Source organism: Elgaria multicarinata, chromosome 8, assembly GCF_023053635.1.
Source record: "Elgaria multicarinata webbii isolate HBS135686 ecotype San Diego chromosome 8, rElgMul1.1.pri, whole genome shotgun sequence".
In the NCBI taxonomy this organism is placed as follows: domain Eukaryota; kingdom Metazoa; phylum Chordata; class Lepidosauria; order Squamata; family Anguidae; genus Elgaria; species Elgaria multicarinata.
Genome location: NC_086178.1, coordinates 66,179,788 through 66,196,412, shown reverse-complemented (window position 1 = coordinate 66,196,412; position 16,625 = coordinate 66,179,788). Strand labels below are relative to the sequence as shown.

At 40.2% G+C, this 16,625-nt stretch overlaps 1 protein-coding gene across 2 annotated transcripts in view; it reads left to right on the top strand.

Annotated features, from left to right (window-relative positions):
- ABLIM1 (actin binding LIM protein 1) overlaps window positions 1-16,625 on the top strand; it is a 201,490-nt gene that overhangs the window by 55,915 nt on the left and 128,950 nt on the right. For both annotated transcript variants that reach the window (XM_063132700.1, XM_063132699.1), the window contains exon 2: window positions 1,679-1,813. In XM_063132700.1, coding sequence (XP_062988770.1) covers window positions 1,679-1,813 — 135 coding nt within the window. The remainder of the gene's footprint in view (window positions 1-1,678; window positions 1,814-16,625) is intronic.

Genomic DNA, 16,625 nt, shown 5'->3' with positions numbered 1-16,625 from the left:
AACAGGCTGCTTCATCTTCATGTGAATGAGGTCTGAGGGGATAATATTGCTTGAAAAAATGTATAAGTGAACACCCAGTGCCTGGGGTGGTCTTCGTATACACCCATCTACCCAGTCATAAATACTGTGTTCCCTCAGTTACCAGTTACTGCAACAGTCGTTTGATACCCAACTCTTGTGATCCATAAATAGAACTTCACTACTTAAAGATTAGGGAGGGTTCACCAAAGGCTGTGTACTGCCAAGGTCTTATTTAGAAATAATTGCTAATTAAAATATTAGTAGGCATTTCCTTCAGTGGTCAGTGTACTCATATGGATTAAGTAACAGGGCACTGGAAATTGAAAACCAGAAACATACTGGCGGGGGAGGGGAGGAGGGAAAAGCATTTTGTTGTTGCTGAAAATTGCATTCATAGAAAGGAAGTAAAGGAAAAGCTACAAAAAGGGAAAGTTGGACAATTGTAAAGGGCAATAATTTGAGTACGAAACAATACATTACCAATGCAGAGCTTGATCCAAGCAAAGTGAAAATGGGAGAGAGTTAAAAGCGAGAATTGAATGGGAAAATGTTAAGCACATGGTTTATTGCATCATCTGCATCTCCTTAAACACGATCCAGAAATTGACTGCAGTCTATACTCATTAGCATGTCTCAATTGAAGAAGGATGAGGACATATGAACAAATGAATATTGGGGACAGAACAGCCAGGTTGAAACCTTCAGGAGAAAATGGGAAACCTTTTAAATCATTAACCAGTCCACTCTAAAAAAAGGTTGGATTTCAGGGGGGAAATTCTCCAACGCTAATACAGTGAAGGGCAATAATTTGCCTGCAGATAAGACTAACCCAATAACTCTAAGGGAGTCATGACAGTCAAAGAGAATCTGTGAAGTTAGATGGAATTAGAAATGAATTATTGCTGATGCATTCAAATGTTTTCTTCCAATATTTTTGTCCTGTGCGTTCTTATTTTGTGATAAGTATAAAGCTCACGTGCTGCAAATGGCCTGTGAGGTCGGTTTTTATGTGACTCCCTCCCTGCATTCTGAAGTGGTACCATTTCAGGAGTGATTTAAAACTCTCTTCTTATCTTATTTTCATGAAAGCTTAGATTTGCTCTCAGTAGTGCAGAGGAGGAATTTAAAATACTGGACTATGGAAAGTGTATAGAGGATCTGACCATATCATTTAAGACAGTTGTGTTGAGGGCTGCATTCCTTCAGGGGTAATCTGTTGGAAGCCACCTGCCGGTGGTAGGTGGGGCCAAAATCAGCAGTGGGTGGGACCAATCCCCCCCTCTCCCCTCCCTCCCCTCCTTCACTTCTTCCCTGACCAGAGATTCAACTGATGACACAGAGGGGGCTTTTGGAATTAGATAAAGGGCCACATGAAATTAGTCTAACTGCCAAAAAATTTACCCTCCCCTGATTTAAGCCATCTCTGACTTCACAAGCCCCATGGATCAGGCAAACTGCTATCAGTGGGACTTCATCATCAGAAGTGTACGCTCATGTATGACAAAATTACATCACGAGCCTCCTGTGGTTTGTTCTTTCACTGACCTTCCTCAACCACGTCCCCGTGGCTCCCTAGGCAGTGACATGATGTGTTTGTTTTTCAAATGTGCTTTTTGAAAGAATATCTTGTATATCTAAGATCTTGCTCTCTTTACAGTGGCCCATCCTCAGGAGCCTCATCACTCTGCAGAGAAGCCGGTCATCCACTGTCATAAATGTGGTGAGCCATGTAAAGGCGAAGTGCTTCGCGTCCAGGCCAGGCATTTTCACATCAAATGTTTTACCTGCAAAGGTACGGTAATCTCATTTTCATTTTTGTTAGGGGTCTATGAATTGACTGAATCAGATGGTTTGCATCTCTTTATCCAGATGAGATTGTGAGGCATTCTTCTCTCTAGTTGTCTATTACAGGTTTGTGAGTAGGATCTTAGTCCCATGAAGAAGAATTCAGAACAATCTCAAAAGAGTAATAGGAAGAAGCACCACTCAAATGTACAGACACGTCTGTAGTATGATGCAGTGAGATAGATTGTAGAAGGTGTTGAAGTCCCTTAAGCTGTGTTGTTTTGACTAAGTCTCTTAGTTCAACCTTCCTGCAGAGCTTGTTGTGAAAATGAAGAATATATTGTGATCTTCTCCAGGTCCTTAGGATAGATAGGGTGGGAAAGAAATCTAAAAAAATACATCAATATTGATCTCATAATTATTAAATACAGTAGAAACCTGCTTTCGCAATTGGAAAGCAATTCAATTTTCTGTATGTTTATGATGTCAGAAATGGGTTCTTTCATGTGTGAAATTCTGTTCTTGAGCAATTGCAAATAATCTTTGCTTCTGGTTTTGTTTACTGGGAACATCTTTCTTGTGATAGCTTAGCCTGAATCACAAAAAGCAGTTTGTCAAAGTTTGTTCTTTTAAGGATCTTCCAAAGGATCATATGCTGTTTGAGGCTACTCAGGCATACTTAGAGCAAAGGAAGGAGACTTTGCCTGTGTCTTTGACTTGACACACGTGTAGGGTGCTTCAGCACTGCTAATAACGGCATGGAGAAACGGATTTAATTACCCAGTACCAACTGTGTTGAAATGGTCAGGACGACACAGGACTGCCCCTACCGTAGAGGCAAACTTGGCAACCACACAGGTGGGGAGAGAGCCATTGCCTGCAGTTTTGGAGAGAGTGCTCAGAGTGTACAATTAAGGCCAAACTAAACCTTTGTCACAGCACAGCTATGCATGATTTAATTATTTGTTTCAGTGTAAGTGCACATGCTCCAATGCGGATTGAAAGGGTGCACTCAAGGAGGTGGGGATGTAAGCTTCCCCAACCCCATTTTCATCCAGAACTGTCAAGCAGCGCTTCTGGGTGTGCCCAGTGGAGGCTGGTGGCTCTGGTTTCAATGGTGTACTGAATCCACTCTGGGTTTCAGTCAGACCCAATCAGAATTCTAAAGAATCTTGTCTAAAGTGCTGAACCCAATCCCCAAATTGGGTTCAGCACCTTGGATAGCTCCTTTAAACTTCTGAATGAAACTCAGAATGGCTTCACAGCTCCACTGAAATTTGAGCCAACAGTCTCAGCTGGGCATGACTGTGATGTTCAGATGCCTTGAATGTAAATATTTGTAAAGTTATTGTCTAATATGTTATGCATGCTGGAATGTATATGTCTTTAAAGGGTTTTAAAATGCACAGTTCCAGGAAGTAAGTAGGCCTAAATGTACTTACAGGTTGTATTTACAGGTCAGGTAAGAATGGAACAGAAGAAGGGAGAGTGAATGCCCGAGTGCTGATTGGATGGCGTCAGGGGAGTGCTTGGATTGGCTGGCAGAGTGAGAGTGAGAGGAGCTGGAGAAATGTGTTCTGTGTATGTATAGCTGAGCTGACAGGAGTTGGGAGGAGTGCCTGTTTGGTGCATTCTCTTCCCCTTCTTATTGTTTTATTATGATTCTATTAGAATGTAAGCCTATGCGGCAGGGTTTTGCTATTTTATTGTTTTACTCTGTACAGCACCATGTACACTGATGGTGCTATATAAATAAATCAATAAATAATAATAATAATAATAATAATAATAATGATAGATAGATAGATAGATAGATAGATAGATGAGAGGAAAAACGGGATCTATGAGAAGAGTAGAGGAATATATGAGAGTATATGACGAGAGAGGGTTAGATTACAGGGTGTGAAGAGACTGATAAGCCAATACTGGATAAGAAGGATTGGTGTGGAATATTGTTTTAGGAATATAGATATTAAGACAAAGAACAGTAGTATTCTATAGTGAACCCTATTAAGAGAGAATTTACTGAAACCAATACACACTGAACCCTTGTAACCATACATACTGCAGCTAAGGAAACCATTAAGCTTATTTACACACAATTACATATATTAATAAATTCCAGTTAATTAAAACAATTGGTGTGGTCTGTGGAAGAGTGCCTGAGGAGGATACAGTTAATGGTGGCAGCGGAATTGGAAACTGAGGGCTGGGTTGCTGGGCTGTGGAGCTGTGGGGCCTAAAAGAGTAAAGGTGAGACAGGCGCAGCAGCAGTAAGCCCTTCACAAGCGTCATCCGCACAAGGGGGATTGAGTGAAGTCCCAAGTGCGAGTGGCATAGATAGTCTTGTCAGGTAGCCTGTGGGTGGCACAGGTGAAGGCAAGACATCACAATGACCCACATTGTTCTTTTTTGCTGCCTCTGTGGCACACCATCATCTGGATACCATAGGCTGCATTCTTCCCTGATAGGAACTGTTTTGTTAATGAATGTTTACATATGAAGGAACTTGCCATGCTGCAGGGGATTAAGCTAACTGATTATTTCCAAATCAGAACTTTTCTCACCCCCCCCCCCCCAGTTCATATCTACTTTCAACTCATTGCATACCATTGAGATGCTTTTTTCGGGGGAATCCATTTATTGTGGGATGCCCCATCTTCCCCAGAAAAATACAAGTCTTCCTTCCAGACAATGCATTCATTGCAATTCTGACTGCTGTGTGGCATGTGCTTGTGCAACTTCACCTAGTACGTAGTTAAACTATGGAATTCACTACCACAAGATGTAGGGATGGCCACCAATTTGGAGGGCTTTAAAAGAGGGTTAGACAAATTCACAGCGGAGCAGGCTGTCAGTGGAGGAGAAGACTGTTTTTATTGCTATGAGTCCTGGTGGCTATGTGCTACCTCCACTAACATAGGCAGTATGCTATGTATACCAGTTGCTGGAGAATATGGGCGGGAGGGTACTGTTGCACTCATGTCCTGCTTGTGAGTTCCTGGTAGACGGTGGTTGGCCACTGTGTGAACAGAGTACTGGACTAGATGGACCCTTGTGCTGATCCAGCGTGGCTCTTCTTATGTTCTTGTGATTGACTGGGGGGCAATTGTTGTATTTGCAACATTATATTAATTGCCCACCTCACCCACAGGCTTTAATATTTCATAAATGTCTTTCTTTGTTTAATTCTTTGTTGAATGAATTTCTGCACAGATACCCTCATCTGGCCAATCTTCCTTTAGAAGACTGTCTCCTTCCACAAGAAAGCTGTTTCCTTATTCCTGTCTATTACATGTGGATAGGATGTTGCCCTTTGAGTGAGTGAGTGGGTATGTGAGGAATGGCTTAAATGTGCTTGTTGCATGCTTTTTGTGTCCTTGCGAAAGGGCTCCCATTTGCAGCCTTACAATCGTATGATTATGTTTTCAGATGCAGCACAGCTTTTCTGGCTTCAATTTTAGCTTGCTTAGTGATCATTTAGACTTGAACATCTCTGATATGACCATTTTATCTGTGCCGCCAGTTTGAGGCTGTCATCTGCTGTGAGAGTGATATACAGAACTAACTTCACGTGCACACACTCATGGCTCAGAGACATCGTGATCAAACCAACTTTGGCTACTAGGCATGTACTGTGAGCACACATACTCTCCCCTATCCATGCATGTGCAGACTCCTCCTTAAATTTTCTGGTTTGCAACAATCATTCTTTGTTGTGGCATCCAAATTAGACAAATTATAGGTACAGCTAGCTGTAGTTTGCCTCCAAACCAGGATCAGAAACTCATTTCAAACTGTGGAACAAGCAATGGTCTGTAGCAATGGCCTGTTTTGCCCAATTTGAATGTCATGGCAAGCTGTGGTTACAGGGCCAGGTCAGGCAGTCACCAAAGGCCTACACCGCAGCAGGGGCCCACTGACAAGAGCGTCTCCTCTTCACCATGGCAACCTGCTTGTTCACCTGCCTCTCTGTCTGGCCCAGACAATGGTGGTAGTGGTGAGGGGGAGCAGTAGTTGCCACTGCCTACGTCTCATTGGCTCTCTGCCTGTCGATAAGAAAGAGGATGAGAACAACTGGTTGACAATGGTGGTGAGAAAGTAGACTCACTGAATGAGGAGACCCATTGAAGAGCCCTTGCAAACCTGAAGCAAGCACGGCTAGGAAGGAATTGGCATAAGTGTGGATGAAAGCCTGCAGCACACTAACAGCAGCCTGGGATATGGCCTCCCTCTTCTGTATTTATTTATTAAATTTATATTTCATCTTTTCATTAGCATATTCAAGGTAACTACATTGTCAACATTGAGGAAAGGATTTATGTTAAAACAGTGTACATGTATAATTATAAACAATTATACTTCGAGTTCTCCAGGAACAGGTCTGAACAATTATATCTGTCAGTCTTTGTTGAAGTATTTTGTTCAAACTGCAAAGCAGAATATATCTCCAACACTTTAACTTTTTTCTACTCTGCCTCTTGCATAAATTAGAAGGATGAAAGTGGCCAGTCTCATTAGGTACTTTTCTTTTTATTTGAATGTGCTTTTAATTTGTCATTCAGCAAGGTGGTAGGAAGCCTTGGGGGATATCTCTGATTATCCTCATGCAGTACTGAGAAGTAGATTTTCCCCCAACTAAAATGGAAATAGTTTGCTTAAGAAAAATCATATACCCCCCACACCAACAAATAAATAAATGGATTAAGACTCAAATTTCCTGCTTTACAGAAAGATTGGCATTTTTGGCCCTCAAGTTGAAGGGGGAAAAGTTACACAAGGTTTTTGCAGAATTCCCCTGGCCTATCCTACAAAGAATATAAAGTTACTTTCAGGCTAGAAGGTCTCTTTCTAAGGTAGTTAGTGCTTATGATCACTGAGATGGAACTCTAGCTGAGTGCACTATGAGCCTAGTATGTTGGGCAAAGTTCTGTTAGATCTTCAGCTAGAAGCTCCAGTGTTCAATGCCAGGCAGTCCTTGTGGGGAGAGGTGTCTCTTGAAAATGTCGTGTTTCTCTCATTTTACTGCATAGTTCTTATGCATCCTTCTACCCAGCTGTTAAAAAAGTTATGGGAGAACTGTTCTTTTTTGGATCTTGATGGACGAGTCAGACTTTTCTACAGGAGGAACTTGGATGTTACTGAAAAGCAGTTGTTGGTTGACAGCGCACTTCCCTGAGGGACCAAATAACTTATTTGACATGAACTTTACAAGCAATACTATGAATAGCCACTTTGCAGTAAATGGTCAGTGTAATGTTTTGCCATGCTACAACTGCCTTGTGAGTCAGACCTGTTGTGCACTGGTCTATCTGATCAGTAGGATGCTGCCACCCCCTTTTCGCCACTAAACCTGGGTAGGGTCCCCAGACCTACAAGCTTGTTATCTGCATGGGACAGGGTAGTAATGATTAGTTGAGGTCTCCCAAGTGTGAACAGTAAGACTTACTTCCCTGTAGGTGTAAGTAAGTAAACACTGGTGTGTGAACTAAGTGACTAGGCAGGTGGAGACAAAAGGTTCTTTTGAAATCTCCAGAAATGCATACTGAAACCTCAGGTCCAAGTTGAAAGAATATATATATTAAAGGGATTTAATAAGAGACAAAAGCAGAGTGAAAATAAACAAAGTAAAAGAGCTTGCTAACATACATTAAAATGTCATTGGTGGCCTCTTTCAATTGTAGAATGCTTTCCTCAGTGAAGTCTCCTTGGTGCCAACATTGTCATATTTTTGGTCCCAAGTTAAGCTTTCCCTCTACTCCCAGGCATTGGATGGCATATGATAGGGCTTCTTAGTTTAGTTCTTTTCTCAGGCCTTGATATTTTATTGTTAATTGTTTTTAATAATTTTGTTGGTTTCCCCCCCATGTTTTGATACATGTTGTAGGGCACCTTGAAACTCACCCAAGAAAAGCATCTAATAACAACAATAACAACAAGAGGAAATGCAGCCATAGTAAAGAATTCCATCTGAACAGAGAAAAATAGATTAAAACTGTAGTGCTAAATAGAGTTACAGAGAGCAGGTCCATAAACACAGTGGAACTTACTTCTGAATAAACACACATAGGAGCATACCGTAACAGTTTAATCTACAAACTGAGGATGTGATGTGGACACATAAAAGGAAGAATGCTCCATAAATTATGATGCTTTTCTAAATTATGACATATTTTTATTATTATTTATTTTATTATTTATTTATTTTATTTTTTAAATAAATTTATTTATTTTATTATTTTATTATCAGTCTATTCCTTCCTTGGTACTTCCCAAATGTTTTGGACTACAACTCTCATCAATGCCAGACAGCATGCCCAATGGGCAGAAATGATGGGAGCTGTGATCCACATGGGGTACAGTACATAAATTCAAATAAAATATACTGTAATGATTTCTTGCACTTGGTAACTGCTGACCTTTCCAGTATATTGCAGAGAAGGGACCCTTCATTGACTTGATTTTTGATAGCTACCTCTCCTTGTTTCTGGCCAGTTGCCTTGTATCAACATCTTTCTGGAGTTTCCCTTACTTTGGGAGTCACAGTTCCACAAACTGTGGTGGTTGAGGCATACACTTTGTGCCTTTTTCAGGTTCCTTTTTCCTCTCCAGTTTTACTTGATAGAATCTTTGCTGGCTTAGTTGTTTCTTCTTAGAGTTACCATTACAGAATTTCATACCTGCTGGCAGCAGCAACTGACTGATCCTGATGCAATTTAATAGAATATGTGCTCTTTCCAACTTTGGGGAGAATGAGTGTTGCTGCGGATGGTCATTGTTGAAGATATTTATAAGCTGCTGACAGATTAATCAGTTGCAATTTGAGCTGCCAAACCACAGTCACATGGAGAAGGTAACCTCTCCAAGGGTAAAAGAAATTTAGATGTGGCTCTGCATTATTATGCATCATCATAATGTTATTTTGCGAGATGAATTTCACAGATTTTCTGAGAAATAAAGCTTGATATTCCTCTGGTGAAGAACCATTTCTGTGAACTGCATATTTGCTGAGAAAACTGTTCCACCATTGGCAGCTGTCAGACTCCTCTCTTAAGTCGGCCAGACATCAGACCGATGCTACACTTGCTGGAATTAATGAAGGACTAACACTCTGACCCTAAACAAATTATGTAAAGACAAGTCTCTCATGAAAACAGTAGCATGACATTTCTATCTTTAGGCTTTGTGTGTGTGTGTGTGTGTGTGTGTGTGTGTGTGTGTGTGTGTGTGTTGTTTTTTAACACAATGATTGATTTCACACAACATGCTAACGCACACTCAGTGGTTGAGTCTGGGTTGTTGTAGAACTGTGGGTTGTTCATTGAATGGTAGGTTAATGTGTTGTCTGAACCCAGGACATTTTCTCCAGTGGAGCCTGTTAAGTATTCAGTGTGGGTTATTTTTCTCAAACAAGACACCTTGAAAACCCATGGTTTATTGTTTAGTTGTTCAGGGTGGTTAACAAGCCACCCTGTGAAAAATGTCTTGAGTTCAGACAACACATTAATCTATGGTTCAACAAACAACCACAGTTCAACAACAACCTACACTCAGCCACTGAGTGTAGGGTAGCATGTTGTGTGAAGTGGCCCAATTCATATTAAAAAATGCCTGGGAGAGGCAATATTGATGCTAAGTCCAGATGGGCGCATCAATGTTTCATTTAAAAAATAATATTCCTATTTTCACTAAGATTTTAATTATAGTTTTTGCATAGTATTCCAAGGGAGTAGATGAAATCTGGGTTGTGATGGTTTTCTAGGAGCAGCAGCTGCTGCTCACTCTGTTTAAAACACACACAAAAACACCAGTCTTGAGACACCAGTAGTAACATTCCCATATTATGATATCTAGATGTAGCCCCTAACCATTCTGTACCAGATGAAAGCTGTCTGTGTCTATTGTGTTTTATTCCAGTGGCGTGTGATCACAGAAGCTATGGCTATTTCTAGCTCTGGTTGAATGCTGATAAAGAACCAGCTAGCTAGAAATAGTGGTGCTTATCCTCAAGGAAGTGAGCTCTTCATAATAATATGCAAAGAATCTGAGTTACTCAGCAACTGATCAAAAGCTGTTCTTAAAGAAAGGGCAGTGAATCGCTATTTTAAAGTAGCAATTATTTGAGGTTGCCTAAGAAAAACAACAACAGAAGCTTAGCTGTTTGAGGGAATATGCTTGCCTTTCAAATATGCACAGAGTTGCCTTCAAAACATTAAGCTCTTTTAGAGATGAATAGGTGCAGATTTCAAATATTTATTTATTTATTGCATTTTTATACTGCCCAATAGCTGACGCTATTAGGTGTATACCTTCTTTTAACTATAAGATTCTCACTTTAGTCTGCGGAAGAAAGTTTTTTGTTTGGTTTTTAATTTGGGGAAATTGTTTCTTGTTCGCGCAGAGCAAGCGGCGATTGCAAACACAAGCAGGAGTCGGGCGCAACCTGAGCAGCGGGATGATATTCCAAGAATCCTGGTGATCTTGAACATTGTTTGTTCTCCCATCCCTAATCTCACCATGGTCCTGGCACTCAGTTCTGAGGTTCCCGATTCAAACCCTAGAAACTCTAGTACTCTTTCTTTTCTGTTTTTGTAAGAACAAAATAAAAATGCTTCAACCTGATTACAACCATGAAATGGTCACAGAGGCAATTGACTCAATAATCCCAAAAAACCATGATCAAATCAGGTCAACTTTATTGCTTGGAGCCATAGGCCACCACAATATACATAAAAAGAAAACAACAACAGTACAGCCACGTAATTATATACGTATCCAACAGAAACATTCCTCCGTGTGCAATTTGGGATTTGGTGTGCATTTTCCTTTCTTTCAAGACAAATTTTGCTACCTGGACAGTGGTAAAAACATCAATTCCAGAAAGAACACATATTTGGTCTAATAGGGGTCTGTCTGACAGGGACCGGAGAAAAATAGCAAGAAATTTATGCCCAGGATGGTCATAGAGGGAACATCAGAGTAAATAGTGGGAAACATCCTCAACCTCCCCAGACCAACAAATACAAAGTCTAGATCCTCACACCTAAAAAAAGATATTATAGAGCTGGATAAAGTGCAGAAAAGGGCAACTAAAATGATTAAGGGGCTGGAGCATCACCCCTATGATGAAAGGTTACAACATCTGGGATTGTTTAGCTTGGAAAAAAGAAGGCTAAGGGGAGACGTGATAGAGGTGTACAAAATGATGAATAGTATGGAGAATGTGGATAGGGGGACATTTTTCTCCCTATCTCAAAATACTAGAACTCGGGGTCATTCCATGAAGTGGATTGGTGGGAAATTCAGGACAAATAAAAGGAAGTACTTTCCAATGTACAATAATAATAATAATAATAATAATAATAATAATAATAATAATAATAATATCTTACTCGCCTCTCCCTTTGGATCTTATATATATACTATATGCCACACTGGGACCCTTGTTAGGAGAAGCATGGCTAAAATAAATACAAAAAAAAAATCACAAAGGATAAATCAGTTGTCTGCTACGTAAACATATGGGGAAGTCCATATCATCTGCACTTGAGGATGTGGGTTTTCTAAAACTCTTTGCCTAAATCTAGAACAGCCTTCCCCAATCTGGTGCTCTCCAGATTTACATGGACTTCAACACCTACCATCCCCAGCTAGTGGGGAAGGCTGATGTAGAGTTACTGGTGAACATTTTGGACTTTGAACTTAACCCACCTGCATGTCACAAAGGAAGAAAAACTGGAATAAAAGTTAAGCGGACGCCCTAGCAACCATCTGGAATGCGGTCGGACTGTTAGATCTTTTAACCTTTGCTCTGTCACCCAGATCCATCCAATGATTCAAGTAGGAAAAACAACACAGAAAATTGAGGTTTGTACTGCAGTGGAGATGTCAGATAAAAAGACTGGAACTTCATGGCTCACAGAGTATTGTACAAGCAACATGAAATACAGTGTAAAGGCTATAATAAAACAAACAATTCTGGCTTTTTTTTTACAGTCCCATCTGCTGTTCCTTGAAGGAAATAACATGACTTGTCTGATGATCTCACAATGAGATGAACAAAAAGTGGGGGGGGGGGTGAGATAAAAATTGATGACAGTTTTCAGACTACAACACTGTTAACCCTTATTCTTTTAAGATTGTCAAGTGGAATATGGAGTGGCATATATTTTATATTGCATGTTTAGTCTGAAAAATGCTTTGCAGTCTCGTTTTCATCTTACAATAACCATGTGAAGTTGCATTATCTTCAGAATGCAAATATGTTAGTTAAAGTGACAGGTTAATTCAGTATTTTTATGGCAGAGGTGAAACTTGACCTCAAAAGTCCCAGGCATAAATCTAACCACATACACATTGTGGATTCTGTTAATAATGTACTCACACTTTCCTTGTTTAAGAAAAATAGAGCAAATTAGGTATTGTAGCTATCATTACAATATCACACTAACCAATGTTTTTAGTAGCCTTCCTTTTAAATATAATTGATATTTGTATGCTCAAAATTACAGAATAAGGCACTGCGCTCCTATAGCGATTTATTTCCTAATGACAATGCTAGGATCATTAAAGTATCTTCTTGGCCTTCAGTGTGTTAATGGAACAAATAGCTTGCCAGCATCAAATGGGTATCCAGCTAGTCTGGATAATTCCTCTTCCCTGTAGTCACTCAGCCAGTTCTAGGAATCTGGAGATTGGCCTAAACTTGGTCCAGTGACTTCAGCTCTATACAAACAGCTATATATAATTCTGGCAATAATACGCACATTTCTGGACTTGTGGAATGTTGAAAACGACCATTTTATTCCTGTAGATCTACAAATGGATCCAATTAATGATTAGGCACTGTTCAACTGCACACATAGGCATTGTTGAACTGCACCTGTAATCTATTAATAGAGAAAGTTTTTATTAAAAGCAGCAGAAGAGACATCTATCACCAAAGCAAAACACATTTTACACCCATTGTGTTCCAGCTTCCCAGATCAAAGTAGAACATCAGTGCCAGACTTCTGTAGCTATGTTTCAAGATATAGGGCATGAGTGGTTTGTTTATTGGTTTAAAAATATTTTTAGGCCACCTTTAAGGATAAATAATATGCAGGCTAACTTGGCCTACTTAGTACCTTTAGAATGAATTATTATAGAGAAAGCATCTGGATTCTTACAGGGTAGCATAGTATGTTGGCTGTCGTAGGATGGTTATCACTACTGCTGCTAATTTTGAAGGACCCTCGTAACCAAAAACCATCAATCTAGCTCATGGATAGGGCCTGCTGGGTGACCACATCTTCTGACATCATTGCACTCAACAAAGAGTACAGAGGCTGTGGTTCATTCACAGATCTTATGCCTCGGTGTGCACGGTGCCATCATTATGATCATGCTGTTCATTTGGGTGTTTACATTGAGGTACAAAAATGAAATAAAATGATGGTTTAGATGGTCAAGGACCACAGTATATCTCTATATTTTATGCTAGTAGTCATTTTTGTTCCATAGAGGTTTACCTATGGAAAAATCCTTCTGTAATGGCAGCATGGGGCGTCTTATACTAGGCATTATTTCAGTCAGATTTACTTTTGGACTAAGCTGCTGTTGGATCTGTTCTCTTGGTGATTGTTAGATTGAAGTCCCTGTTTTTCCTCGTGAACCTCTTGATAGTAGGTATTTACGTAGTACACTGAAGCAAGACAGCATCAAGTCACACTGTCGCTTAATAGTTTAGAGTCACTTCTCCCATCTGGAATGTGTTTCTGGTGTTGAATGGCAGTTAGCGTGTAAATTTGATAAGGAATCATAAATTACGCAATTCTGGAGCCTGCTCTAAGCGGACGCACAATTGGTGTTCGCTTTGGCTGAGGCACCCAACACTGTTTCCACTCCTGACCCTGAATAACTCCGTCCCTTACTATTTTTTTGTTTCCCAAACTGTATTGATCATGTGATGGTCCACCAGAAAAACCTTTTGCATCCCATTCTTTGGGAGACACTTGTTTATTTAGTTTAGTATATTCTTTTGTTTAATTCAGTAAGTCATTGTGTCTAAGACCCGTTCTGCCTTTTATGTCATAACTACCAAATGTTTCCATGAGAGGCTATTTTGAAACCTGAGATACAAACCAGTATTTTCTATTGAAGCTATACTCCTGCAGTGTTCCCTCACTGGACCATTCCAGTGCGGTCGTGACCATGTAGACAAATGAAGCTACCTTACTACTCTGATAGTAATTTTCCATGCTTTGTGCTGCTCCCTCTCTCCAGCATTTTATCACACATTTTATTTAAAAACATGCAACAAGGCTAATAGGACAGGACAATTGTGCTGTTATTATGTGTATGCTAGGTTAGTATCTTATTTATTTATTCATTACATTTTTATACTGCCCATCAGCCAAAGCTCTCTGGGCAGTGCACAATTAAAAACCATAAAATATAACAAGTATAAATTTAAAACATTAAAAAGTTAAAAAAGGCAATATAAAACCAGTTACATTAAAAACCAGGGAAAGCCTGTGTAAAAATATATTCTTTAGGAGGCGTTTAAAAGATATTATGTTTTCCGCCTCCTGAACTGCAGGAGGGAGGGTCCTCCAGAGGGTGGGTGCCACCACGAAGAAGGCCCACCACCAAGGTTCTTCATGGTGGCATTCTGTTCGTCTCGGAATGGCCAAAAGGATTGTAGTTGTTGTCCGGGTGTATATATAAGGGAAGGAAGTGTGCTAGGTATGCTGGTCCCAAGTTGTTTGCTGGTCCTCTTAAGAAGTTCAGGGAAGTGTATGTAGAATCTTTCAAGCAGCAATTGGCTAAGCCCTGACCTGCTTAGTTTCAGTAATGGCCATCTTATGCATTCTAACTGTTTCCTGGTCTACTGGCACTGTGTCAGGTCTAGCATGAGTTTTGCATTAAAAATGAAATATAGGGACAAAATCCACCTCTGTGCATGTGGGAAAAGATCCCTCTAGAGTTTTCAGCTCCTCCTTCTTCATGAGTCCTCAGTCATGGAACACATGGTGCCCAACTGTTACCTGGAATGGGAGGCCCTTCTCCAATGCCCACTGCATGATCTAACAATCTCACAGTGCCTGTACAAGCTGCTCATGTTCTGAGCATGAATAGTTTACATGTGGAGCGGATACAAGATGCCACTGTGGAAGGAGCACATGGGTTTTCCATCCAAGGCAATGTCTTGTCTGCATGGGCAGGGGAGAATGGATAGCACCCCAGGCTTTTTAAATATATGGAAAGGCCTTATGACTACTTCTAAATGAATGATTTACAGTTCAGAGCACAACGTTCTTATCTCTTTCTAACCAACATGGAAAACAAAACTCACTAGTAAGACTTCTCATCTAACAAATTAGTCATTCTAACCTTTGGCATTTTCTCCCTGACTGTATTCTTTGAAAGGTTCACTTTGCAATGATTGACTTTGATTTTGTGTATTGTGCAATGTGATAATTCATACCATGTACACTGATGGTGCTATATAAATAAATAAATTAATAATAATAATAATAATAATAATAATAATGGTCTTTCTGCCACAGTGCACACTGATATTTCACTAGATGTTGCTGCAAATTTTGATGTGGATGTTGTACTTCATCTAACAGACTTTTGTCATTTTGATTGTCCCCACTGAATATAATTGGAGACCAATGGGGACATGTATGGGGAACTATAAAGTAGTTTGCTAGTTTGTGAAAAGATTTCATTCTTTAGTGTATATGAAGGACAGGACACCAGGACACTAAATAAAGATTGCTCACCAGAATTAAAGGCAGAAGTTTAGCTTTTCTTTCATAATGAAAAGTAACATTTCAACGCAGCTGTCATCCGTACTGGAAACAAATCTGATGGTGGCCCCCAGTACATTATTAAATAGGTAGTCTAGTTAGCAAGACTCATTGCTAAAGATTTTAAACTACAGCCTTCCATGTTGTACATTGAAATCTGAATATAGTTTCTCAGAAAAAGCTTACCTTTATGTGTCTTATACTGTAGTTTCCTGTCAATTAAATTCTTCTAAGGCAGACTGTCTGGCACCGTTAGGAATCTTTGTAGGGGTACTTATGAGGAGTATTGAACAGTAACTTCAAAAAAGATATGCATCGTTTTCCCTGCTACTGCACAGCTGCCTTAGAGGACATTGGTAGATGCATTTCAGGGGGGAAATAATCTATCAGTGTTGAATCTGGGCACCTCATCAAATCTTTGAAGGAGAAAAGTAAAGAAATCTGGAGTGGCAGTTGAAGATGGAACTTTGATCTCTTAAGGAGCTCACCTACTATGTCCAAAGCCCTGGCCTCATTTGTGTAATATGATTGTGTCACACTACAGTATGCTGGGGCTGCCCTTGGGTTCCATTCAATGGTGCAAGGAAACCACTGGTGGAATGATTTCCCCTTCCCCTTGCAGTCCCCTGTGGCACCCCAAATCTGCTCTGGAGGGTTGGGGAACCCTTTGGAGCAGATTGGTGTTCAGACGGGGCTGCAGGGGAGGAATGGATGGGGAAGCCCCATCTTGTGCAAGGACATTCGCTCACACAAGGATTGGATCCAACCCATAGAATGGTATTCCTTGTAGCTCTTGCTACTGTAACCTGGATCAGATCTCCCATTTACCAGTGAGAGAAAATATATTATTCTTAAAGAGTGATGTTTCTTTGATTGTTGCCTGAGGAACTATCTATCGGGGTAATTGCTTACCCAAAAATATAGCAGAGTGCGAAATAGCAGCAGCGTAGAGTCTGGAAATGGTTTCAGCTTGAATTTAGGAACAAAAAGAAGCACTCACGGTCTTTGGTCAGTAAAGAA